At 40.4% G+C, this 25,526-nt stretch overlaps 1 protein-coding gene across 1 annotated transcript in view; it reads right to left on the minus strand.

Moving 5' to 3' along the window:
• Window positions 1-3,411, minus strand: part of ENPP6 (ectonucleotide pyrophosphatase/phosphodiesterase 6) — a 169,828-nt gene extending 166,417 nt beyond the window's left edge. The window contains exon 1 of the mRNA XM_003271470.3: window positions 2,901-3,411. Coding sequence (XP_003271518.1) covers window positions 2,901-3,141 — 241 coding nt within the window. The 5' untranslated portion in view covers window positions 3,142-3,411. The remainder of the gene's footprint in view (window positions 1-2,900) is intronic.
• Window positions 3,412-25,526: the final 22,115 nt, after the last annotated feature.

Below are 25,526 nucleotides of genomic sequence, written 5' to 3' on the forward strand. Positions count from 1 at the left end.
GTTCATGTCCTTTGTGGGGACATGAATGAAGCTAGAAGCCATCATTCTCAGCAAACTAACACAGGGACAGAAAATCAAACACCGCATGTTCTCACTCACAAATGGGAGTTGAACAATGAGAACACACGGACACAGGGAGGGGAACGTCACACGCTGTGGCCTGTTGGAGGGTCAGGGGCACAGGGAGGGAGAGCATTAGGACAAATACCTAATGCATGCAGGGCTTAAAATCTAGATGACAAGTTGACAGGTGCAGCAAACCACCATGGCACATGTATGCCTCTGTAACAAACCTGCATGTTCTGCACATGTGTCCCAGAACTTAAAGTGAAGTGAAATAAAATAAAACTCCCCGTGCATTGCCTCGTTCTCTGTCTGCATCCAGCAGCACCTGAAATCCCGGCCTGATGCAGCCCCGGCAGCTCATCTCATTTTATTTTGCCTGAAGTCTCCAAGCAAGTTCTCCCAGCTCGAGGGCCAGCATTCTTTCCAACAACTCATCACTCCTCGTTATGCAAAGGGAAGAACACCAAGGGCTTTCTGTCTTCTGAGCAATAATTTGGGTAATGAAGTGAGAGCTTAGCCTCTCTTGTGAATGCCGAGGAACCCTAAAACAGCATATCTTTTGCTTCCAAAAAGATCTAGCATAGCAATTTTGTTGGTTCATAAAACGCTCAAATGCTCAAACCATATGTTTAGGTACAATTCCCAATGGCTATATCCTTCCTTATATGAATAAAAGAGGACGTTTTCAGCATCAGGTGGAAAAATGAGTATGGATATTGGGGAAAATAGTCTAAATTTAACTCTGAGTCAGTTCCAAGACAGTGGAGGTGATACCAGCTTCATGGCCTGGCATCTCCCAGCAGCGAATCCTGCTTCAAGTCTGCAAGTCTGCCCAGTAGGTACAAGACAAATCATACCCAAGGACATTTGTACAGAACACGAGCCTTGCTAGATACCTCCCTTGTGCAGGGTAGCTTCTATGAAACATATAGACCAAGCAGACTTCCACATCAGTGAATGCATTTGGCCATCAGAGACATAACACATATGGAGACCTGTGGCTTCCTCGGGCCAGCCTCAGTTTGAAAGCAAGGGTGAGATCTTCGTCAGGCACTCACGGGACCTGTGCCGCCCGTAACGGAAGGGGCTCTTCTCTCAGGACAACACAAGGGAAAACACCCACAGCCTGAAGAGAAGGTGCGTCTCAGCATGACGGAGGCTGTGTGCAAACTATTCCTTGTGCCCATATCAGGAGTGTGGATCTGACAAACAAAAGGCCATGTCATTGGCTTAGTGTCTCTGTGGAGTCTGTACTGGTCCTTTTACTTACTTCAGTCCTTTCTAAAATGGATTTTGTTCATTTTCCACTGAGATTGCAGAAGCTGCACATGGCGTGGCAGTTTATGAACTGGGTCCCCCAGCAAGGCTCTGAAAGACAGCTGGAGTGGGGGTGGGCTGTGTGTGTGAAGCTGCTGCACAGAGCTGGAGTCGGCTGTGCACACAATCACATCTATGTGTGAGCCGGCAGCCTGCAAACCGCTTCCCTGCAAGGGGAGACGCATGCCAGGGGAGGGCCAGAGACTTTTGTTAATTCTGTTTATCTTAGAGACTGTTTTTTGTCTGCTGGGGGAAATAAAAAACAAATACATAACTTCCTTGCTTGTGTGCAGTCTGAATTTTTTTCTCTCTCTCATGCCCTCATTTTTATTTCTCCAAAGTATTTCTTCCCTTCAGTTTGGGGCATCAGTTTATGGCATTTTTACGTACATGTGTATATAGTATCTATGCACAAAGTCAGAGATATAAATGTGTGTTTTAGACTCTTTCGGCTTTAGTGTTCTGTGGAGATCCGTGAGATATCAGAGATCTCATTCTCTTTCTGTTAACATAATTAGTAGAGCTTTCTCTGTGCTCAGAGCACATAGCTGAGTCCCGCATAACCAGCAATAACAGTGCATTCTTAACAGCCTCCCTGGATAGTTTGCTAAATTCTTTCTGAGAGCCTCTCGCTGCCTTTACAAAGGTTATAGCTGAAAAACAAACCAGAAACTGGGAATCCAACTCTGTGAGCAGAGACAGGGCTGAACATTCTATTATTGCATGGATAGAGGCTCAGGTTCGTGCAGTCATGTTTGGGGTCCTGGCAATTTCAGATGAAGGCCGTCCTTAGGAGAATCAGCTATCCCAAGCCCAGGCAGTCTGGGTTAGCCGAGGTTTTATTTGTTTTGGGGAGTTTTTGTTGGTTGATCTTTTGTAGATGCTGCAAATCACAAAAGGGGAACCTGAACTACACAAGCTTTTTCTTCTCCGTATCATTTTACTTGGCCAAAAAGGCAAAAGAAGGGGAAGGTGGCATTGCTAAGTAACAGGGAAGGATATGACCTAAAAATCCCCCCTTCCCCAAGAAATCCAGGAGCACCACTCCCCTCTGAGGACCCCACAGGTACTTTCACAGTCTAACACACTGAGAAACAAGCCCACAGGACGCCAGGATGACATGACAGCAGAGAAAAGGGACAGAAGGAGCTTGGGACGCATGCACGGACACCTGTTGCTTTTGCAAACTTGAACTTAGAAAATACGAGACTCATTAGAATTTCTCTTTCTAAAACAAACAACCACTTTTAATATGGTCAAATATCATCTACTGCTGTAGTTCTCTGTCCTCCGCACTGAGAATCCAAAACAGGTCCTTGGGCTAACTTTTGGGAAACAATACCACCGCGAAAACAAAAGTCTTCTCAGCCAAGAACACAGATTTTGTATCTACCTTTGATGTCCCAAAGGACTAGAGAATCCAGAGCATTTAAATAAGACGCCAATGCCAGGAGCTCACTGTTCCCTGCTGGGTGCCAGCCCTCCCCTCCCTGCCCAGAAGAGGACATGGTACTCACCGGTCATTAGGGTATAGTAATTGGGATACGAGAGACTAGGGAAGTCTGGAGTCAAGTAATCCACTTTTACTCCCCTGCTCACAATCTCTTTGAAACCAGGCAACGACTCCAGCGCCTCATCACTGATGTAGTCTGAACGAAAACCATCCAGCAGAAACACCAGCAGCTTCCGGCGGGCAGAGGCCGGCTGGGCCAGGCCCAGGGCAAGGGCCAGCAGGAGGGTCCCAAGCTTCACTGCCATGCTGCCAGGAGCCTGCCAGAGCCCGGCTGGCACAGCTGTCGCCTTGCAAAGACTGAGGATGGAGAATCTGTAGCTATTCTCTCTTCCAGGGGCTGGACCTTGAGCCGCTGGCCTTCCTGAGCCAAGTTCACTTTCAGAATTTAAAGGAACAGCACCCCCTTTTCCACAAATCTATGCTCGCCCTTTACTAGAAAGTCCAGAGACCGACTCCTTCAGATAAACTGGGTTCCAAACAACCCAGAATTAACACCAGGGTAGAGAGTTCAACCTTATTATTTTTGGTGAACGTTCCAGAAATACAAGCACCCACAGAGGTGGAATTTTAGAAGATGACAAAGTCAACGCTAACTTTGCAGTCGAGCTAACCAAAGGGAGGAACCAAGGAAAAGGGCAAGATTTTAATTTGCTGTTATCCTACATCATGGCCTCATTTAAACTCTTTTTCACTTAGAATTTAGTAGCGTAAACCTCTGGACTCAGTGCATAAACAGGAAACAATACATTTCGGTGGGCCCATTTGTAAACTTCCCAGCTGTGTCTCTGTAGTCATAGCACGTAAAAACAGTTATTTGTCTATGTCTTGGCCACTTATGTTTTTATACGCAGTGTTATTATTTTATTTTTCAAATCTGATTTCGCTGCTGGTGCCCATAGGAGGAGGTGGTTTGTAGAAGAGCCCTAGAGCCAAGGAGGAGCTTCCAGAGTTGGACGATGGGAAATCATTACTGGCAGAATGGTCTCAAGCACCATTGCCCCACGAGGATGGAAATGAAATAGAGGGCTGGAGACCGAGAGCGCGAGATGGAAAAGCAGAGCTAGAAATTACCACGCAGGCTTTGGGACAGGGAGGACTAGGCGGAGCGGAAAATAGGAGGAGCTTAGTGACAGGGAGGCAGATGCGAGCTGGGGAGCAGACAGAGTTAGCACAAAGGACCCAGAGTCCGGGGGTTCCCTAGAGTGGCTCTGTCATGCTACATAAAATTAAACGACACAGTTCACGTGAAGGCTTATAAAACATGGCTGAGTGCAGTGCCCCACTTTGGGAGGCCAAGGTGGAAGGATTGCTTGAGGCCAGGAGTTTGAGACCAGCCTGGGCAACACAGCAAGACCCCGTCTCTATAAAAAATTAAAAAATTATCTGGGCATGGTGGCATGTGCTTGGTCCCAGCTACACAGGAGGCTGAGGTGGGAGGATTGTGTGAGCAGAGGCGTTCAAATCTGCAGTAAGCTATGATTGTATCACCGCACTCCAGGCTGGGCAACAGAGTGAGGCCCTGCCTCAAAAAAAAAGACATAAAACCTGCATGGTCCATAGCAAGTGTTGAACAAATGTTAGACGTTATTCGCATTATAACATCGCTTGGCTCCTGAGGAAACTTGCAGGCTCCAGGCAAACTTTCCAGGGAAGGAAAATAGACAACAGCCACACCAGCCACTCTCGGTCACCCAAAATCCCTCTTCCACCTCTGCCCTCTGCTTGTGTCTTTTCTCCTCTTTTTCTGTTGTATTTGAGTCAAGCCCAAACACAGGATAACCATGTCACTTTTTAAATTATGCTGCAAAAGAGAAACACATTGGCCAAATTACCACTCCCATCTCAGGGGACTTGGCCAAGGATCAGAATTCTTTTTTCCAATGAGAGGTAATGCTTTTTATAATTAAATTTAAATTTTTTTTCTTATTAAAAAATAAGGAAAAGGGGAGTTTATCCTAAATGGTCGTTACTTTGAAAACAATGTTATTCTTTCTTCTTTGAGCTGTGTGGTATTGTTGCTATAAACAGAAAAAAAGAAAAGAGAGAAGAAAGAGGGAAGGAAGGAAGGAAGAAAGAAAGAAAGAAAGAAAAGAGAAAGAAAGAAAGAAAGAAAGAGAAAAGGAAACAAAGGAAGGCAGAAAGAAAAAGAAAGGGAAGGGAAGAAAAGGGAAGAAGGAAAGGGAAGAGAAGAAAGGAAGAAAAGGGGGGAAGAGAAGGAAAGGGGAGGGGAAGGGAGGGGAGGGAAGGGAAGGGAGGGAAAGGAAAGGGAAAGGGAAAGGGGAAGGGGAAGGGAAGGAAAGGAAAGAATAGAAGGCAAGAAGGGAAGGGAAGAGAAGAAGGGAAGAAAAGCAAAGAAGGGAAGGGAAGGAAAGGGGAGGGGAAGGGAGGGGAGGGGAAGGGAGGGAACGGAAGGGAAGGGAAAGGAAAGGAAGGGAAGAAGGGAAGAAGAGAAGGGAAGAAGGGAAGGGAAGGGGAGGGAGGGGAGGGAAGGGAAGAAAAGAGAAGAAGGGAAGAGAAGAGATGGGAAGAAGGGAAAGGGAGGGAAGGGAAGAAGGGAAGAGAAGGAAAGGGAAAGGAAGGGAAGGGAAGGGGAGAGAAGAGAAGGGGAGGGGAGGGGAGGGGAGGAGAGGGAAGGGAAGGGAAGGAGAAGAGAGGGGAGGGGAGGGGAAAAGGCAGGTGCATGCTGATGGGTTGATGGGCGTCCTAGACACTGAACATCACATGTGCTAGAAGAAGAACTTCTTCCCCGGGTGAGGGCCCACAGAGGTAGGAGGCCCAGATAGCTGTGCTCTGTGAGTTCCTGAGAGGCTTGGGGATTGTCTGGACTGTGAAGCTGGAGTCACAGTGCAAGTCCAGGTGATTGACTTTGGGATGGCTTCTGAGCTCACTTTGGGAGAGGTTAAGCACTCCAAATGTTAAAGATGAATATAAGAGGGACTTCCACTTTTCTCCACTACTAACAAGGGTACACTCAAAATATGGCTCCCTGAGTGCCTCATTGAGCTGTTGTGGGTGTCAACTCAGAAGTAACTTGCTTCAGATTAGCGTGTCCACAGGTCCCCAGAGGCTCCCAAGGCTCCACAAAGATTGTTGTGATATATCTGGGGTGGGGGCATCATTGCTTTATGATAATGTTTATGATCACATTGTTTTATCACCTTGTTTAGACAATGTCTCTAAAGCTTTGGATCAATAAATGATTGCCAATATGAATCTTTAATATACATACCAATATATGAAGAAAGAGACATACTGGATGGAATTCAAGCCAAGGTAATCCTAGGGTTGCTCAAAGCCAGACTCCAGGTCTTGAACCGTCTAACCTAGAAAAGATTGGAAATGAAAGCTAAAAAGCAATAGGTAAAAGCCATATGTCACACAGGTGGTTAATATTAAGTGCCCAAAGTCTTGTGATCCAAAAGCTATGTGTCTATGATCTGGATGTCTTCACTTGGGAGTGGTTATCAGTACCTAATGCTTATAAGTGCCTATTGCGACTTGTTTTCAAGGGTTGGCAATACTGTAAAGTCATTGTCCACAGGGGTTTCACTTAGATAATGCAAAATATGAAAAATTTACTCCAGAAGTTGAAAGAACCTTTGTCCTAAAGCTGCTGCAAGTCTCTCTAGGGACATGCATGAGCTCTCAGGAATGTGCTGTCCAGATTAGTCAGCACCCTGGTGCCTCCCCTTTATGAAGAGACAGGTGAGATGGAAGGGAAAGAGTCTCAGAAAAACAAAAAAACAAAAAACAAAACAAAACAAACAACAACAACAACAACAACAAAACAAAACAAAAAAAACGTGATTCCAGAGTCAGGATCCTGGTATGATGCAATTGAGTGATTCTGAAGAAATCGCCTTTCTGGGCTTCAGTTTTCACCTCTGAAAAGTGACAAAGCTTTAAGGTCGTTTCTAGCTGTAGAATCAATGCAATTTGAGAGAGAGGTCCCAAGTCAGCCCATGTCGGCCGACATCCACCCTTGTTGGTCCTATTAATTCATCCCAGCTTTTGCAGCCCTGCTGGCCTTTTGTTGGTCCATGTCAACCCTCCTTGTATCTGGAAAAATATTATTTAAAATTTAAGACGACATAAGGACATTTTTATATAAACAAAAGATGACAGAATTAGTTACCAACAGGCTTGTACACACACAAAAAAACTAAAGAATGTCCTTTGAAAGGAAATAACACAAGATGAAAATTAATATACACAGGAAGGGAAAAAATTTCATAAATGATCAATATGTGAGTAAATATAAAAGACTATGTTTTTCTTTTATAAATATCCTTAAAAATAACTGCTTAAAGTAAAAAGAATAACACTATGCTGCGAGTGATGACTTACGAAGAATTAAAAGACATAAAACAACAGCCTAAATGAAAGGGGTAGAATGTTTGAATGGAATTAAGCTGTTGTGAAGTTCTTTGTAATTTATGAAATGGGAAAAGTCAGATGTCAAGAGCAAAATGTAAAGTGATTGAATATTTATTCTAACTAGACTGTAATAAGGATGCATATTGTAATCCTCAGGGTAACTACTAAACAACAACAAAAAAATACAAAGAGGTTCGACTAAAAGGTCAGTAGCAAAAGAGGAAAATACCTCAACATAATAAAGGCTATATTTGAAAAGCCCACAGCTGACTTCGCGCCCAGTGGTGGAAAGCTGAAAGCTTTTCCTCTAAGAGCAGTAATAAGACAAGGATGCTCGATCGAAACACTTCTATTCAACATACTGGAAGTCCTAGCCAGACAATTAGGCAAGAGAATTAAAAGGAAAAAATAAAACCATCTCTGTTTGACAATGACATGATCTTACATGTACAAACTCCTAAAGATCACACACACACACACACATACACACACACCCACACATACACACAGAGCAAAGTTGCAAGATATAAAATCATCCAAAAATCAGTTGTGTTTCTATACAGTAACAATAAACAGCCCAAAAATAAAAATAAGAAAACAGTCTCATTTACAATAGCATCAAAAGGAACAAAATACTTGAAAATAGGCTGGGCATGGTGGCTCACACCTGTAACCTCAGCACTTTGGGAGGCCGAGGCAGGCAGATCACTTGAGGTCAGGAGTTTGAGACCAGCCTGGCCAACATGGCAAAACCCATCTCTCCTAAAAATACAAAAATTAGCCAGGTGTGGTGGCAGGCGCCTGTAAGTCCAGCTACTCAGGAGGCTGAGGCAGGAGAATCGCTTGAACCTGGGAGGTGGAGGTTGCATTGCGCCACTGCATTCTAGCCTGGGTGACAAAAGCGAAACTCTGTCTCAAAATAAAAACAAAAAAACTTGAAAATAAATCTAACCACAGAGGTAGAAGATCTGTATGCTGAAATGACAATATACTGATGAGAGAAATTGAAGAATACACAAATAAATGGAAAGATATTCCATGTTCATGGATTGGAATAATTAATATTATTAAGATGTTCATATTACCCAAAGCAATCTACAGATTCAATGCAATCTCTATCAAAACTCAAATGATATTTTTCACAGAAATAGAAAAAAAATCCTAAAATGTGTATGGAACCAGAAAGAATTGTGAATAACTAAAGAAATCTTGAATAAAAAGAATGAAGCTGGAGGCATCATACTATCTGACTTTGTAACATACCACAAAGCTATAGCAATCAAAACAGCATGGTACTGGTATAAAAACAGACACGTAGACCCAAGGAACAGAATAGAGAGGACAGAAATAAACCAACACATTTATACTCAATTGACATTCGACAAAGGTGGTGTAGGGGAGTGAAAAATGGCTTTCATTCACACTTTTTGATTCTTTGGCTAGGCTAATAATTAAATTAACATGAGACAGATTAATGAGAGAAAAATCATATTTAATTACATATGACACACAGGAGTCTTAAAAATATGAGACCTGAAGAAGGGTCAGATGATTGAAGCTTATATAGCACCCTGAGCTACAGAAAGGAATGGGACTTAGGGCTTCTGGGGAAGGTGGTGACACAAGTTCCGGAAGAATGAATGGAGGAAATGTACGGTAAATAAAGATTATCTTGTTAAGCAGATAAAAAGTCTCTCAAGTAATAAATGTTGTCTCTGAGCAGCCCTCAGAAGAATAGGTTATAGTATCTCTGGACATGGTGTCAATCTCCAGCCTCCTCTCCTTTGGTGCAAGTTAATCTTCCCTCGTGGTAAGATTTTGGGGGAGGAGATTTATGACAACTGAGTTCCCTTTGGAGGATTCATCTTTAGGCAGATAAGTGGAGCTCAAGAAAGCTTCTGCCTGCATCCACCCTTCCTCATGTCCTTAGTTCAAAATAATCAGCATACCAAAGCACCGTATTTTGGGATGGTATTTCCCAAACTCTTTCATTTCCTTTGTCTGAAACTTCCCTAGAAGTTTCACACACTAAAAGCTGAGTTGGTGGGTGTCGAGAGAAAAATGGAGTTAGTAGCTGACTGGTAAGGGACATGGGAATAGGTCAGTCCAGTGAAAAAGTTGTGGCCTCATTTTAGGAGGTGGTGTTGCAGGTGAGTTCTCATCAAAGTTAGGCATCTATATGGTGCAAGGAAATAGGTTTGAATACGATGCATTTCTAGGGAAACAAAAAAATAAAGATTAATGTTTGAAGCAGTCTATAAACTAGTTTCTGAGTCTGGAGGGCAGCCAAATGAGATTTCTAGATGCTGGGTTTGAAGCATCTTCAGTTGGAATTAAGCTGTTGTGACTGACATTGACAGTGGAGACTGGCAATGGCCATCTGACAGGTTTTCCTGATTTGCAGTTTGCATGATGTTTCAGTGAACTTTCTGAGTAATGCATACACTAACAGACAGGAAGGTTGTTTATATGTAAATTATTATGGTGACTTCTCTGAATTCTATAGTAAGTCATCCAGCTTCAGCTTTCAGGGCTTCAGGAAAGAGCAGTTTTAATTTCAGTAATTCCATGTCAGAACAGCGGGAGGAAACTTGAAAATGTTTGGAAAGTCAGCGCCACATATTGGAGAAAACTAGAAGAATTCAGGATCCAGTTTACAGATGCTCAAAAACAATGAGCTAGAATTTAATAACGGGTGAACTATAGTTTTCTTCTGAAACATAAATTTCTCTCTTTGGTCACCCCCATTTCTACAAAAAATAATCACAGTAAGATCAGTTTATTTGTAAGAAAAATAGTTTGATTAAACTTGGCCTGCTTATTTACATAAGTGCAGCAAGAATAGTAATAATTAAATAGGTGCTTTTAAGTTGGTTTTGCTGGAAATTTTAATAAGCAATCTCAGATTGGACTCTTAAAAGCCTCTAAAGGCTAAGAAGCCAAGCTAAGAACTCACCACCAAACTTTGCCTGAAATACCTGCAGATATATAGGTTAAGTCCTTTTTCCTCAAGGTCCCCAAAATATTCTGATGATCTTGGGCCTGCCAGGAAGTGAGATTCCTTTCTTATGTGTGAGGCAACTATGTGAACTGTTTATTCAAGGTACCAGGCCAGTTTTTCCCACCAAAGGATGTATTGGCTGCAGAAAGTCAACCCTAGTTCTTTAAAGATGGCTGCTCATGTCAGAAAACATGACGTTCCAGTCGTAGCCTTGATAGTATAACCAGTGTTTCCAATCGTGTACTGTTGCAAGAACAGATTCTTATTGAACTTATGCAAATAATTATACTGCCATAAAAAATAAGAATATTCAACAATAGTTTCCAAATTCTAGAGGGATGAGGTCAGCAGAAAAAATGTAAATATTTTAATTTTATTTACAAAAGTATAATTTACCAAATTGTTGTAAACTATATATAGCTTTACAAAAAGTTCCCTTAAATCTGGAAAACAAAACACAAAAAAGAATCAGCAATGTTTCACTAAAAACTATAATAATCCGTTATTAGTTCAGTTCAGTTCCAGGTAATTAATTCTTTTTTTATTTTTATTTTTTGAGACGGAGTCTCAATCTGCTGCCCAGGCCGGAGTGCAGTGGTGCAATCTCGGCTCACTGCAACCTCCACCTCCATGGATCAAGCGATTGTCCTGCCGTGGCCTCCCAAGTAGCTGGGATTACAGGCATGGGCCACCAAACCTGGCTGATTTTTGTGTTTTTAGTTGAGACAGGGTTTCACCATGTTGGCCAGGCTGGTCTCAAACTCCTGATCTCAGGCGATTTGCCCACCTTGGCCTCTCAAAGTGCTGGGATTACAGGTGTGAGTCACCGTGCCTGGCCCCAGAAAATTAATTCTTATTCGCTTGATGTTGCATTGGCAATTTCATGAACGCATCAGCTTCTTCATTACAGTTCTAAAAGTTCTTACCCAGTCCAATGGTATGATCTTAAAGTTATCAGAAACCTATATTTTAGAGTACTTGTCAGTCTTTTTCCTAAATCCCCCTGAAGAAGCAATTTTGAACTGCAGCTGATTGCAAAGGCTTTCAGAGAAGAATAAAAACAGTAACAGTGGATGACAAAGACAGAAGAAACACGGCTTAAAATCTGATGAGAGTACATTATAGCAAGCAATTGACGAGGAAATTTGGTCATTTCTGTGGCATACAACATTTAAAAATAATATCAAAATTATGATCGATAACATAGGAATCTAGGAATCTCCTACAGCTCTTAGAACACTCATATCAATAACCTATCCATAAGTATAACTTAAAGAATGTTTAGCTTCACTTTTATTTGACCATGCATTCCAAATAATTTATCAAATAAGCCTAATTGGCTTAATATCCCTCTTACACAGGGTGAAAAACACATCATTTGATTTTTCCCAACTGAAAAATCTCAAAGTTAACTCAAGATCTATGAGATTAATTTGGAATTCAATTTGGGGAAATTGTCAAAAATGTAAAAAAAGACTTAAAACACATAACTAAATAAGATCACAAGCCATTATCTCATTTATTTAACCAGAGCAATAATTAAAAGGCTTCAAAGACCAATACAGAAAACTACAGGCTTGTGGGAAAAGCCTTCTTTTTAAGTAATCAAAGACCCATGTTCACTGAAACGGCATTATTTACAATAGCCAAGATGTAGAATCAACCTAAGTATTCATTAGTAAATGAATGAATTAAGGAAATATGGTATATATACATAATGAAATACTATTCAGCCTTAATAAAGAAATCTGTCATTTGCACCAACATATGTGAACTTGGAGGACATTATGTTAAGTGAAATAGCTAGGAACAAAAAGACAATATTGCCCTCACTTCTATGTGGAATCTAAAAAGTCAATCTCATGGAAGTAGAGAGTAGAATAGTGGTTCCCAAGGTCTGAGGTGGGGAATATAGGGAGATGTTCATCAAAGGGTAATTTCAGTTAGATACGAGGAATAAGTTCAAGAGTTCTATTATAAAACATGGTCACTGTTGTCAATAAAAATGTATTGCATTCTTGAAAATTTCTAAGAAAGTAGATTTTAAATGTTCTCACCACAAAAATTATATGTGAGGTAATGTATATGTTAATTAGCTCAATTGAGCCATTTTAATATATATACATATTTCAAAACATCATATTGTACAAAACGAACATATACAATTTTTATATGTCAATTTAAAAACAAGATTAACTAATTAGAAAAGGAATTATCCAGTCAGAAGAATAACAACAACAAAAGAATGAAAAAGAGTAAGGAATGCCTCAGAAACTATGGAACATCATCAAGCGAACCAATATAAACATTATGAAAGTTGCAAAAGGAGAGCAGAGAAAAAGATGAGTAAAAAACTTATTTATGTAAATAGGCTGGGCACAATGGCTTGTGCCTGTAATCCCAGCTCTTTAGGAAGTCAAGGTGACAGGATTGCTTGTAGCCAAAGGTTCAATACTAGCTTGGGCAACACAGTGAGACCCTGTCTCTCCAGAAAGAAAAGCCTTATTTAAGAAAATAATAGGCCCAAACTTCCCAATTCTGGGGAAGGAAATGGGCATCCAGATTCACGAACTCCAAAGAACCTCAAATAGAATGAATCCAAAGAAGTTTGCTCCAAAATACACTATAATCAAATTGTCAAAAGTGAAAAGCAAAATTTTGAAAGCATCAGGAGAAAACTGATGTGTCATGTATAAGGGAGCTCCGTTAAGGCTACCAGAAAATTTCTCAGGAGAAACTTTGCTTGCAAGAAAGGAGTGGGATGATATATTCAAAGTGCTGAAAAAAATTGTCAACCAAGAACTGTATACCTGGCAAAATTGTCTTTTAAAAATAAAGGAGAGATAAAGATGTTCCCAGACAAACAAAAACTGAGGGAGTCCATCACCACCAGACCTGCCTCACAAGAATGCAAAAGAGACCTTTTCAAGTTGAAGCTAAGTACTAGTAAATAAAAACACAAACCCTGGAATTATAGAACTCACAAAGGTAAATATAAAGAAAAAAACAATACTGCACCACTGTAATGGTGTTATGTAAATCATTTTTAATTTTAGTGTAAAAGTTAAAAGACTTTTTAAACTTTAAAACTTAAAAATGTTGAAAGGTATTAAAAATAGCTGTCACACACAAATTGGCCAATAGATACACAATATAAATAATTGTAAATTGTAACATCCATGACATAAAGTATGTTTGGTGGGAGGAGAAGTAAAAATGTAGATGTGATTGAAGTTAAAATGTTATCAACTTAAAATAGACTATTATAACTATAAGATGTTTTATGCAAGCATTATGGTAACCACATGTACACAAAAATACCTATAGAAGATACGAAAGAGAAAAGACTCAAATACACTAGAAAAATAAACAAAACATAAAGGAAACTGCAACACAGGAAAAGAGAAACAAAAGAACTACAAGGCAAACAGAAAATTAACAAAATATCAGTAGTAAGTCCTTCTCTATCAATAATTATTTTGTGTTTAATTAATAATTAATTAAATATAATCAACTATAAGTCTCCTGTAGACAGCATATAATTAGCTCTGTTTAAAAAATCCATTTATCTACTTTACATCTTTTTATTGGGGAGTTTAATCTCTTTGTGTTCAATTAATAATAATTAAATTAATAATTAAGTTAATTCAATTAATGTAAATTAATCATAATTAAACACAAAAAGATTAAATTCCCCAGTCAAAAGATGTAAAGTAGACAAATGGGTTTTTTTTTAAAGACCTAACTTTATGCTGTCTACAGGAGACTTATGTTTAAGGAGACATTGAGGTTGAAGGTGAGAGAATGAAAAAATATTTTTCTGCAAATGGTCAAAAAAAAAGAGCAGAGGTGGCCATACTTAAATTAGGAAAATAGACTTTAAATTAAAAATGTTTGCAAGAGACAAGAATATTATAAAATGATACAAGGGCTAATTCAGGAAAATATTACAATTATATATGCACTCAACATCAGAACACCTAAAGATACAAAGCAAATATAACAGAACTGAAGGGAGAAATAGATAGCAATACAATAATAGTAGGAGATCTCACACCTGCCTTTCAACAATGGATAGAATATCCAGATAGGAAATCTGCAAGGGAACAGCAGACTTGAATAACACCGTAGACCAAACGGACCTAAAAGACAAATACAAAACATACCACCCAACAGCAACAGAATATGCATTCTTCTCAGGTGCACATGGGATATTCCCCAGGCTATATCACATATTAGGCCACAAAGTAAGTCTTAACAATTTTAAGAAGATTAAAATTATATCAAGTATCATTTCTGACCACATGTTACGAAACTAGAAATCAGTAACAGAAGGAGAATTGGAAAATTTACAAATATGTGGAAATTAACCTTCTCCTGAACAATTCATGGGCAAAAAAAAAAAAAAAAAAAAAAAAAATCAAAAGATAAGATATATCTTAAGACAAAAGGAAAACACAATACACCAAAACTTATGGCAGTAAAAGCAGTATGAAGAGGGAAGTTTAAGTGATAAATAGCAATACTAAAAAGAAAAAAAAAGAAAAACAAGAAGAAACTAAGTCCATAGTTAGTAGAAGAAAGTGGTAGTAGAAATAATAAAGATCAGAGTAGAAAAAAACAAAATAAAGACCAAAAAAGAAAAAAAATCAACAAAACTAAGAGCTAGTTATTTTGAAAAGATAAACCAAATTGACTAGCCTTCAGCTAAACTAAGAAAAAGAGAAGACTCAATTAAATAAAATCAGAAACCAAAGAGGAAACATTACAACTGATACTGTAGAAATAAAAAGGAGCATAAGAGACTACTACAAATAATTATATGCCAATAAACTGAACGACCTAGAATAAATGGAGAAATTCTTAGAAATATACAAGCTACTAAAACTAAATCATGAAGAAATAGAAAATCTGAAGGCACCAATAACAAAAGGAGATTGAATTGGTAATCAAAAATCTCCCAACAAACAAAAGCAAAGAACAGATAGCTTCACTGGTGAATTCTACCAAATATTTAAGAAATGAATGCCAATTTTTTTCAAATTCTTCCAGAAAGTTGAAGAGGAAGGAACACTTCCAGACTCATTTTATGAAGCCAATGTTACCCTGATACCAATGCCTGACAAAAACACTGCAAAAAAAGAAAATTACAGGCCAATATCCCTGATGACTATAGATGCAAAAATCCTCAACAAAATACTAGCAAAATGTATTCGATAGAACATTAAAGGGATTATACATCATAATCAAGTGGAATTTATTCCAGAAATGCAAGGCTGGTTCAATGTGCACTAATCTATAAATGCGATACACCACATTAACAAAAAGAAGGATAAAAATCACATGATCACCCCAAGTGATGCAGAAAAAGCATTTGACAAAATTCATTCTTTTTCATGATTTAAAAAAAAAAAAAACTCTAAGCAAGTTAGGATAGAAAGCATCTACCTCAACACATAAAGGCCATATATGGCAAGCCATAACTGATACAATATTCAACAGTGAAAAACTGAAAGTTTTTCCTCCTAAGATCAGGAACAAGAAAACGATACCCACTCTCACCATTTCTATTCAAAATAGTATTGGAACTTCTAGTCAGATATAGGCAAGAAAAAGAAACAAAAGGCATCCAAATGGTAAAGGAAGAAGTTAAATCATCTCTGTTTGCTAGTAACATATTATATATATATCCCTAAGACTCCACCAAAACACTGTTACAACTAATAAACAAATTTAGTAAAGTTGTAGAATACAAAATCAATATACAAAGAAATGATTGTATTTCTATACAGTAACAACAAGCTATCTGTAAAGAAAATTAAGAAGAAAAATCCTAGTTACAATAGCATCAAAAATAATAAATTACTTAGGAATAAACTTAACCAAGGTAGTGAAAAACTTGTACACTAGAAACTGCAATACACTGATGAAAGAAATTGAAGAAGACACAAATAAATGGAAAAATATTCTGTGTTCACGGATTGAAAGAATGAATATTATTAAGATGTCCATACTAAACAAAGCAATCTGTAGATTCAACATTATTCCCATCAAAATCCCAGTGGCATTTCTTAAAGAAAGAGAAAAATTCTAGAATTCATATGGAACAACAAAAGACCCAAAATAATCAAAGCAATCCTGAGAAAGAAGAACAAAGCTGGAGGCATCACACTTTCTGATTTCAAAATATATTAGTAAGCCACAATAATCAGCACAGTTTGGTATTGGCATAAAGACAGACACAAAGAACAACAGAACAGAATAGAGAGCCCAGGAATAAACCCGCATATGCACAGTCAATTGATCTTCAACAAAGGCATCAAGAATATACACAATGGGCAGCTGGGCATGGATGGTAGTTCATGCTTGTAATCCCAGCACTTTGGGAGGCTGAAGCGGGCAGATCACCTGAGGTCCGGATTTCGAGACCAGCCTGACCAACATGGAGAAACCCCATCTCTACTAAAAATACAAAATTAGCCAGGCGTGATGGTGCATACCTGTAATCCCAGCTACTCAGGAGGCTAAGGCAGGAGAATCACTTGAACCCAGGAAGCAGAGTTTGCGGTGAGCCAAGATCATGCCATTGCACTCCAGCCTGGGCAACAAGAGTGAAACTCCATCTCAAACAAACAAAAAAAAAGAATACACAATAGGGAAAGGGTAGTCTCTTGCACAAGTGATGTTGGGAAAACTGGAAATTCACATTCAAAAGGAATAAACTGGACTCCTATCTTACACCATAATACAGAGATCACATGAACATGGAGTAAAGATTTAAATGTAAGACCTGAAACTTTAAAATGCTTAGAAGTAAACATGAAGGAAAAGCTTCATGACAATAATTTTATGGACATAATATCAAAAGTAACAGTAGCAAACGCAAAAATAGCCAAATGGGATATTGAAGTAATAATCTGTACAGCAAAGGAAGTAATCAACAGAATGAAGGGACAACTTATGACATAAATAAAATATCTATCAACTATATGTCTGATAATGGGTTAATTTCCAAAATATATATGGAACTCCTATAATCTAACAGCAAATAAACAATTAGAAAATGGGCAAAGATCTGGAATGGATATTTTTCCAAAGAAGACACACAAATGGCCAACAGGTATATTATAAGGTGCTCAACATTACTGATTATCAGGGATGTAAATTAAAACCACAATGAGATAACACCTTGCATTTATTAGGATGATTATTATTTTAAAAAAAACAAAAAAAGTAAAAATGTTGATGAGTATGTGGAGAAATTGAACCTCTTATTTATTGTTAGTGGGAATATAAAATGATACAACCACTATGGAAAACAGTATAGAGGTTCCTCAGAAATTGAGAATAGAACTGCCACATGATACAATCATCCTACTCCTGGGTATATATCCAGAAGAATTGAAATTAGAATCTCAAAGAGGTATCTGCACCCCCAGGTATTTTGGGAGCATTGCAGTATTGCAGATTATTACAATGCCAAGCTATAGAGACAACTAAAATTTCCGTTGACGAATGGATAAAGAAAATGTGATAGACACATGTGTGAAATATTATTCATCCTTAAAAAGAAAGAAATCATAAGATTTCAACATGGATGAACCTTGAAGACATTATGTTAAGTGAAATACTCTAGTCACAAAAAGCCAAATAATGTATAATTACACATATATTCATTATCTAAAGTAGCCAAATGTATATAAACACAAAGTAGAATGGCAGTCACTAGGAGTTGGAGGACGGAGCAGAAGAGATTTGTTTAATGGGTATAGAGTTTCAGATTTTCAAGATGAAAAATTTCTGGAGATCTTCTGTTTTACAACAATGTGAATATACCTAACACTATTGAACTATACATTTAAAAATGGTTATGATAGTAAATTTCATGTTACTTGTTTATTATAATAAAAAGGAACAAAAGCTAATAGAAAAAATACTAAAAATACTCAGCTAACCTCAAAGAAGATAGGAAAAGATTAAACAAAAGAATAAAAACAGATAGGACTGGTAGGAAACAAATAACAAGATGGCGGACTTCAACCAAACCATATTAGCAATTACTAGATGTAGCACCCTAAAAATTTCAATAAGCAAGGAAGTACTGCCAGAAACACTTGGTCTTCCTAGATTGACAGGAAGATGGTGATAAGCAATTGTAATACTTTCTCCTGGAATACTAAGGGAGGCTTATGCCATAGACTAGACTGGCTTTGCTCAGGATCCAGGTAAATCATGAAGATACATTAATGAAACCAATGGTTGGAAGAGCCTTAACTCCAGGTTCTGCTGATGTAGCGGAGATTACTAGTTGCCCACCTAATATCCTTTCTCTCCCCTTTCTGCACTACACAAGCTTTAAAAATTATTGTTAAATAATTCCATTTATGTAAAGCCCAAACAAATAAGCAAACCTAAATCTTAATATTTAAAAATACATACATATTCAGGTAATAAAACTCTAAAGAAAAGTAAAGGTGTAATTCCAGTAAGAGTTAAGTTGATAGCTACGTTGGTGGAGGTGCGGAGAGAGGTGGTGACTCGGGAAGGGAAGGAAGCGGCCTCTGGAATGCTGGAAATGTTCTTTCTGTTAACTTGAGTGGTGGTCCCCATGACTTTTTCTTAATGGCATGTGATATCCCTTCTTCCTTTAAAACAGGGTGGCCAATAAGATGTGGGCAGAAGTAACTGACTGTGGCTTCCAGGAAATCTGTTTTGAAAGGTTTTATTCTTCTTGGAGGTGTAACCAGTATGCTCTGCTCCTCTCTCCTTGACTGTGCATTTTTCAAATAATGGAACTCCAGCTGTCTTCTTGCACCATAAGGCAACCTTGAAGCTAAAAACTACATGCTAAAGACAATAGGATAAAAAACCAGAAGAACTCTAATTCCATGATGCCTATGGAGCCGCACTCTAGCCATGGACTGCCCAGCTCAGGGTTTCTATTGCTTGAGAGAGACATAAACTTCTCTCCTACTTAAACTACTATTAGGTTTTCTCTTTTTTTTTTTCCTTCTTGAGACAGTCTCACTCTGTCACCCAGGCTGGAGTGCAGTGGCACAATCTCGGCTCACTGCAACCTCCACCTCCTGGGCTCAAGCAATTCTCCTGCATCAGCCTCCTGAGTAGCTGGGACTACAGGTGCCCGCCACCATGACCAGCTAATTTTTTGTAGTTTTAGTAGAGACATAATTTCACCATGTTGGCCGGGCTGATCTTGAACTCCTGACCTCAGATGATCTGTCCTCCTCGGCCTCCCACAGTGCTTGGATTACAGGTGGGAACCACGGGGCCTGGCCAGGTTTTCTCTGAAATGCAGCCAAATCCAGTTCTAATGGACACAGCCAGTTTAGAGGCTTAATATCCAAAGGAGTGCTTCCATGAAGGAGTGAAATTGAATTGAAAGTTGAGATGGCCTCTGGCCATGTCTAGCCAATTATGAATCCAATCACCCAGCAGAAAAATGTGTGAGGGAGGAGGGTTATATGCTGGATAAGTTAACTATTTAAAACAAGAATCAGGTTCATGTCGCTACTCTGCTCAAAACCTTCCAGTAGCTCCCAGTTCCCGTCAGAGTAGAACCCTTAAGTCTCCTCAGTTTGGTATATTGGGCCCCTTGCTATCTGGCTTCCTAGATTTGTTTCCAGTGGTTTCCTTAACAAATTACGATAAATAGAGTGTCTTAAAACAACAGAAAGTTATTCTCTCAGAGTTCTGGGGACTAGAAGTCCAAAATCAAAGTGCTAGCAGGGTTGATTACTTCTGGAGGCTCTAAGGGCGCATCCCTTCCACACCTCTCTCCTCCTCGTGGTGACTTACAGCAATCCTTGGCACTCCTTGGCTCGTGGCCCCATTGCTCCAGTCTCTGCTTCCATCTTTACCATGCCTTCTCCTCTGTGTGTCGTGTCTCCTCTCTGTCTGTCTCAAATCTCCCTCTGCCCTTCTCTTCTTATAAGGACACTTGTCACTGGACTTTGCCTGCCAGATGATCTAAGATGATGTCTTTATCTCAAGATCTTTAAGTTCATTCCATCTGCAAAGACCCTTTTCTCAAAGAAGGTAACATTTACAGGTTCCAGGAATTAGGGTGTGGATATATCTTTTTGGAGGTAGGGGCAGGAAACACCATTCAACTCAATGCATGTCACTCCCCTGCTCAAGGCCTTCCAATAACTTCACATTCTACTCAGGGTAGAAACCAGGGTGTTTCAGCTGGGCTTGGTGGCACATGCCTGTAATCCCAGCTACTCAGGAGGCTGAGGCAGGAGAATCGCTTGAACCAAGGAGTCGGAGGTTGCAGTGAGCCAAGATTGCACCACTGCACTCCAGCCTGGGCGACAGAGCAAGACTCCGTCTAAAAAAAAAAAAAAGAAAAGAAAAGAAACCAGAGTGTTCATTGTGGTCAGCCAGCCCTATACTACCTTGCCTCCCATTACACTGACCTCATTTCCTACTAGTCTCAATCATGCATGTGTCCCACTTGCAGTAACCTCCTTGTTGATAGTAGCTCATGCCAGACATTCTCTGCCTCTGGGCCTTTGCACTGGCTATTTCCTCTACCTGGGAATGCTCTTCCCCCCACATCCACATAGCTCCCTCACTTTCTTCAAGTCCTGGTTTACATGTCATCTTCTCAATGAGGTATAATCCCATCTAAAGTTGCAACCACGCATCCTGAAAAGCTTATAATGCTTTTTATGGTTTATAATATTTAATAGGTTTATCACCTTTTAATATACTACATAGATTACGTCTTTATTATGGTTATTGTTTATGGTCTGTGTCCACTTACCTCTGACTCTAATGTTAGCTCAGTGAGGGCAAAGATCTTTGTTTTATTTACTGTGTATTCCAAGAGCCTGGAACAAAATAAGGCTCCCTAAGCATTTGTTAAATAAATGAATCTGTTAAGTGGATCAGGGTCTCTGGTGCCCAGTGGAGAAAAGGAGTAGTATGGTGGGGTGACCAGCTTGTTCTGATCTGCCTAAGACTTCCCTGGTAATAGCACTGAGAGTCCCATGTCCCAGGAAAGCCATCACTCCCGGGCACATTGAGATGGGGGGTCACCTAGGATTTGGAGGGAAGTGGGGTGATTGTAAGGGCAGTCTGCTTGTTCTATCAATTGTTCTATGAATTGCATGATAGATGGAGAACCAATGGAGGACTAGTGAAACCCTCCCCTCAGTACTGAAGACAGCAAGCCACAAAGAACATTTTAAAAGCTTCCAGAGATAAAAAGCAGATCATGTACACAAGAACAGGAATTAAGCTAGCCTTTAAATTGTCATGAAAATTTGAGGGGTCTGATGAAAATGTTCTCAGGCCTTCGAGACACCTTTACTCTCTCTCTCTCTCTCTCTCACACACACACACACACACACACACATAAACACACACAATGAACATTCTCTTGGAAGATGTATTCTTCAGAAGGGAAACAAATTCACGAGTTGCTTCAAGTAAGTATGATCAAAGGAAGAAAGGAGGAAAAGAGAGTCCCTAACAACCCGATCTATGATCTCTGGATCGCACGGGGCAGCCTCGCTGTGGTGGCTTCTTCAACACTGCGGGACTCTTGCTCGGCTGGAAGCCAAGCCTCCAGCACCGTGGCTAGGACCAGGGAGCTACGCAATAACTCCGCTTCCATAACCACTGTTTCCTGGGGGCAGGAACTTAGCGAGTCACAGACTGCTGAATGCTTCTTCCTGTAACTAAGGCCAGAAGCACAATTCAGGGCAAGATCGGGTGAGGTGCCCAGAAGATGCTGGGTTTGGGCACCCAACGGCAGAGCCCCTCTCTCCCTGCCAGCTCCTGGCCAGCCAGAAAGCCCAGAAGGCAGCATTGGATCTGAGAGATGTGGGCCCATTGTCAGCTTCCACCTTCTCTCCCTGAGCTCTACCCGTCCGGATACTGGAGGGACTACATAGGCCCATTCATTGCAAAGAATGTCCCCTAGTCCTTCTCAGAGAGGGCAATGTGGGGCCATTTCACTGCAGCTCCTGGACGAGGAGACAGACTGCATTGCTCGGCAGAGCAAATCACTAATCCCTGCCCTTAGCCCCCAGGAGGAGGTGAGGTTTCCTGATACACAAACAAACGCTCAGCCCTCCTGCTTTCCATCTTGTGGGTCCCAAACCTGGGCATTTGTGAGAGAAAATAATTCTACCTCTGAGTATAAATTGCTTTTAAAAAACAAAAGTCCCAGCTGGGCATGGTGGCTCATGCCTGTAATCCCAGCACTTTGGGAGGCTGAGGCGGGTGGATCACCTGAGGTCAGGAGTTTGAGACCAGCCTGGTCAAGATGGTGAAACCTGGTCCCTACTAAAAAGAAAAAAATTAGCTGGACATGGTGGAGGGCACCTGTAGTCCCAGCTACTGGGGAGGCTGAGGCTGGAGAATCGCTTGAACCCAGGAGGCAGAGGTTGCAGTGAGCCAAGATCATGCCACTGCACTCCAGCCTGGGTGACAGAGCAAGACTCCATCTCAAAAAAAAAAAAAAAAAAAGAAGAAGAAGTCTTTTTTATTCTAAGCATTGTTTCCAATATGCAAAAATAAGGAAATCTTTCCATTAGGGAAATCTTTCCATTAGAGAAATCATGTAGACAGTTTTTAAAGCTCTTTCATTTTTTTTGAACCTCAATACAAATAGGTAGTGTCAGGCCTCTGAGCCCAAGCCAAGCCATCACATCCCCTGTGACTTGCACGTATACATCCAGATGGCCTGAAGTAACTGAAGATCCACAAAAGAAGTAAAAATAGCCTTAACTGATTACATTCCACCATTGTGATTTGTTTCTGCCCCACCCTAACTGATCAATGTACTTTGTAATCTCCCCCACCCTTAAGAGGGTTCTCTGTAATTCTCCCTACCCCTGAGAATGTACTTTGTGAGATCCACCCCCCGCCCCCAAAACATTGCTCCTAACTCCACCACCTATCCCAAAACCTATAAGAACTAATGATAATCCACCACCCTTTGCTGACTCTCTTTTCGGACTCAGCCCGCCTGCACCCAGGTGAAATAAACAGCCATGTCGCTCACACACAGCCTGTTTGGTGGTCTCTTCACACGGACGCACATGAAAGGTAGGGCCATTGTCACTTTTCTCTCCGTTTATGGATGAAAACCTTGATATCCAGAATTAAATGTGGTTGCATTTACTCACTGTTATTTTCTTAAAATAGTGTCACAAAAATTTTAATAAAATCACTGTATAAGCAAATTTTGAATTCAAATACCCCAGAAAAAATAAAACACTACATAATTCCAAAGCTGAAAGCCAGTGAATTGTAAAATGTTTTTATACTATTGCCACAAGCTACCACCATATGAACAGGAAAAGAGAAATACCAGCCCCCACTTTCAGTGTCCTAGAAATCATGCTGCTATTTCAGGTGCTGGAACTTCCAGGAGGGACTTCTGTGTGTGGTTGTGAGGCTGGTCTAAGCCAATTTGTCCCTTTGGCAACTGTCAGGTTGTTATGGTGGACACCGGCAGCCTCCCAGGTTAGAGCTAGGTATGGGCTATACAAGCCCAGCCTCAGACTACTTGGTCTGTCAAAATGAAGATAAGGCTATATTCTGCCAACCGGACAACTATTTATTAGTAAGCAGGCTAAAGATAGTTTGGGTGTCCTGCAGTACAATTCTGACAATAACCATCTGGAGTTAATATCAGATTCCTCATGTTAGGAGCACTGTCCCCAGCAACACTGTCTCCATTTCAGATGCCAGCTGTAATTCCAGGTCTCCAGACCACCTGTGCCCTGACCAACTAACTAGCTACAAATCCTACAACCCCTCTCAGGCTTGACAATTCTCCAGAACAATTCCTGGAACTCAGGAAGGTGCAAGACTTATAATTACAGTTCTGTTATAAAGGCTGCAAATCAGGACCAGCATAATGAAGAGATACATAGGACAAGATCTGAGAGGGTCCCAAACACAGAGATCCCACACTCTCTTCCCATGAAATCAGAGCGCATCACCCTCCTGACACATCCATGTGTTTATCAAACAGAAAGTTCCTCTGAGCTTGTGTCCAGAGTTGTATTACGGTTTCCTGACATAGGCATGATTAGTCAGACCATTGATCAAGGAGTAGACTCAGTCACCAGCCCCTCTCCCCTCCCTGGAGATCAGACTGGCTCAACGTCCTAGCCTCCTGAGATCACATGGTTGGTCTTTCTGGTGACCAGTTCCCATTCTGAGTGGTCTCATCAGCGTAAATCAGATGCAATCCAAAAAGCCTCATGAATAACAAAGATGCCCCTATTATTCAGGAAATTCCGAGGACTCAGAGTATCTCTCCCAGGAATTAGGGACAAAGGCCAGTCCAGTGCTTTATTACACAGACAGTTGCATACCTGTTCTCCTTAGCTTGGTGAGATCTCCTCTTTCTGTCCTCAGGCAACAATCAAGTTCCCTGCATGAACTCTGAGATCAGCCAACCTTGAGATAGAACTTATGACAGAGTCCTCTGCTACACGGGGTGCCCAGAGGGCATGAGTTTTGGATGTGGGCCCCACCCCCATAGAATCTGGCCTGATTCTGATACTTCAACCAAGCAAGGTGCTGGGATCCATTCAGTCTTTTTAGGTGACTGTATTTTTTGAACACCACTTATTTTATCTCTGGAAAATTATTTCTAAAATGCCTTATGCTAGCTAATGAAGACTTTGTATCTATTATAATAAAATAGAAAACATTTTCTTTAACCACCTCTGATTATAAATCTCTGTTCAAACGCTGAGTAATTACCCCGGAGTATAGATGAAAGGTAATTCATGTACCCATATGTGACGGTTCATATTGAGTGTCCGCTTGATTGGACTGAAGGATGTAAAGTATTGTTCCTGGGTGTATCTGTGAGGGTGTTGCCAAAGGAGATTAACATTTGAGGCAGTGGACTGGAAGAGGCAGACCCACCCTCAATCTGGGTGGGCACCATCTAATCAGCTGCCAGCATGGCTAGAATAAAGCAGGCAGGAGAAGGTGGGAGGACTTGACTGGCTGAGTCTTCCAGCCTTCATCGTTCCCCTGTGCTAGATGCTTCCTGCCCTAGAACATCAGAGTCCAAGTTCTTCAGCTTTTGGACTCTTGGACTTTTGGACTCAGTGGTTTGCCAGGGGCTCTGGGGCCTTTGGCCACAGATTGAAGAGAGAACCGTCAGCTTTCCTACCTCTGAGGTTTTGGGACTCGGACTGGCTTCCTTGTTCCTCATCTTGCAGATGGACTATTGTGGGCCTTCACCTT

The sequence above is a fragment of the Nomascus leucogenys genome, chromosome 7b (genome assembly GCF_006542625.1).
Source record: "Nomascus leucogenys isolate Asia chromosome 7b, Asia_NLE_v1, whole genome shotgun sequence".
Taxonomy (NCBI): Eukaryota; Metazoa; Chordata; class Mammalia; order Primates; family Hylobatidae; genus Nomascus; species Nomascus leucogenys.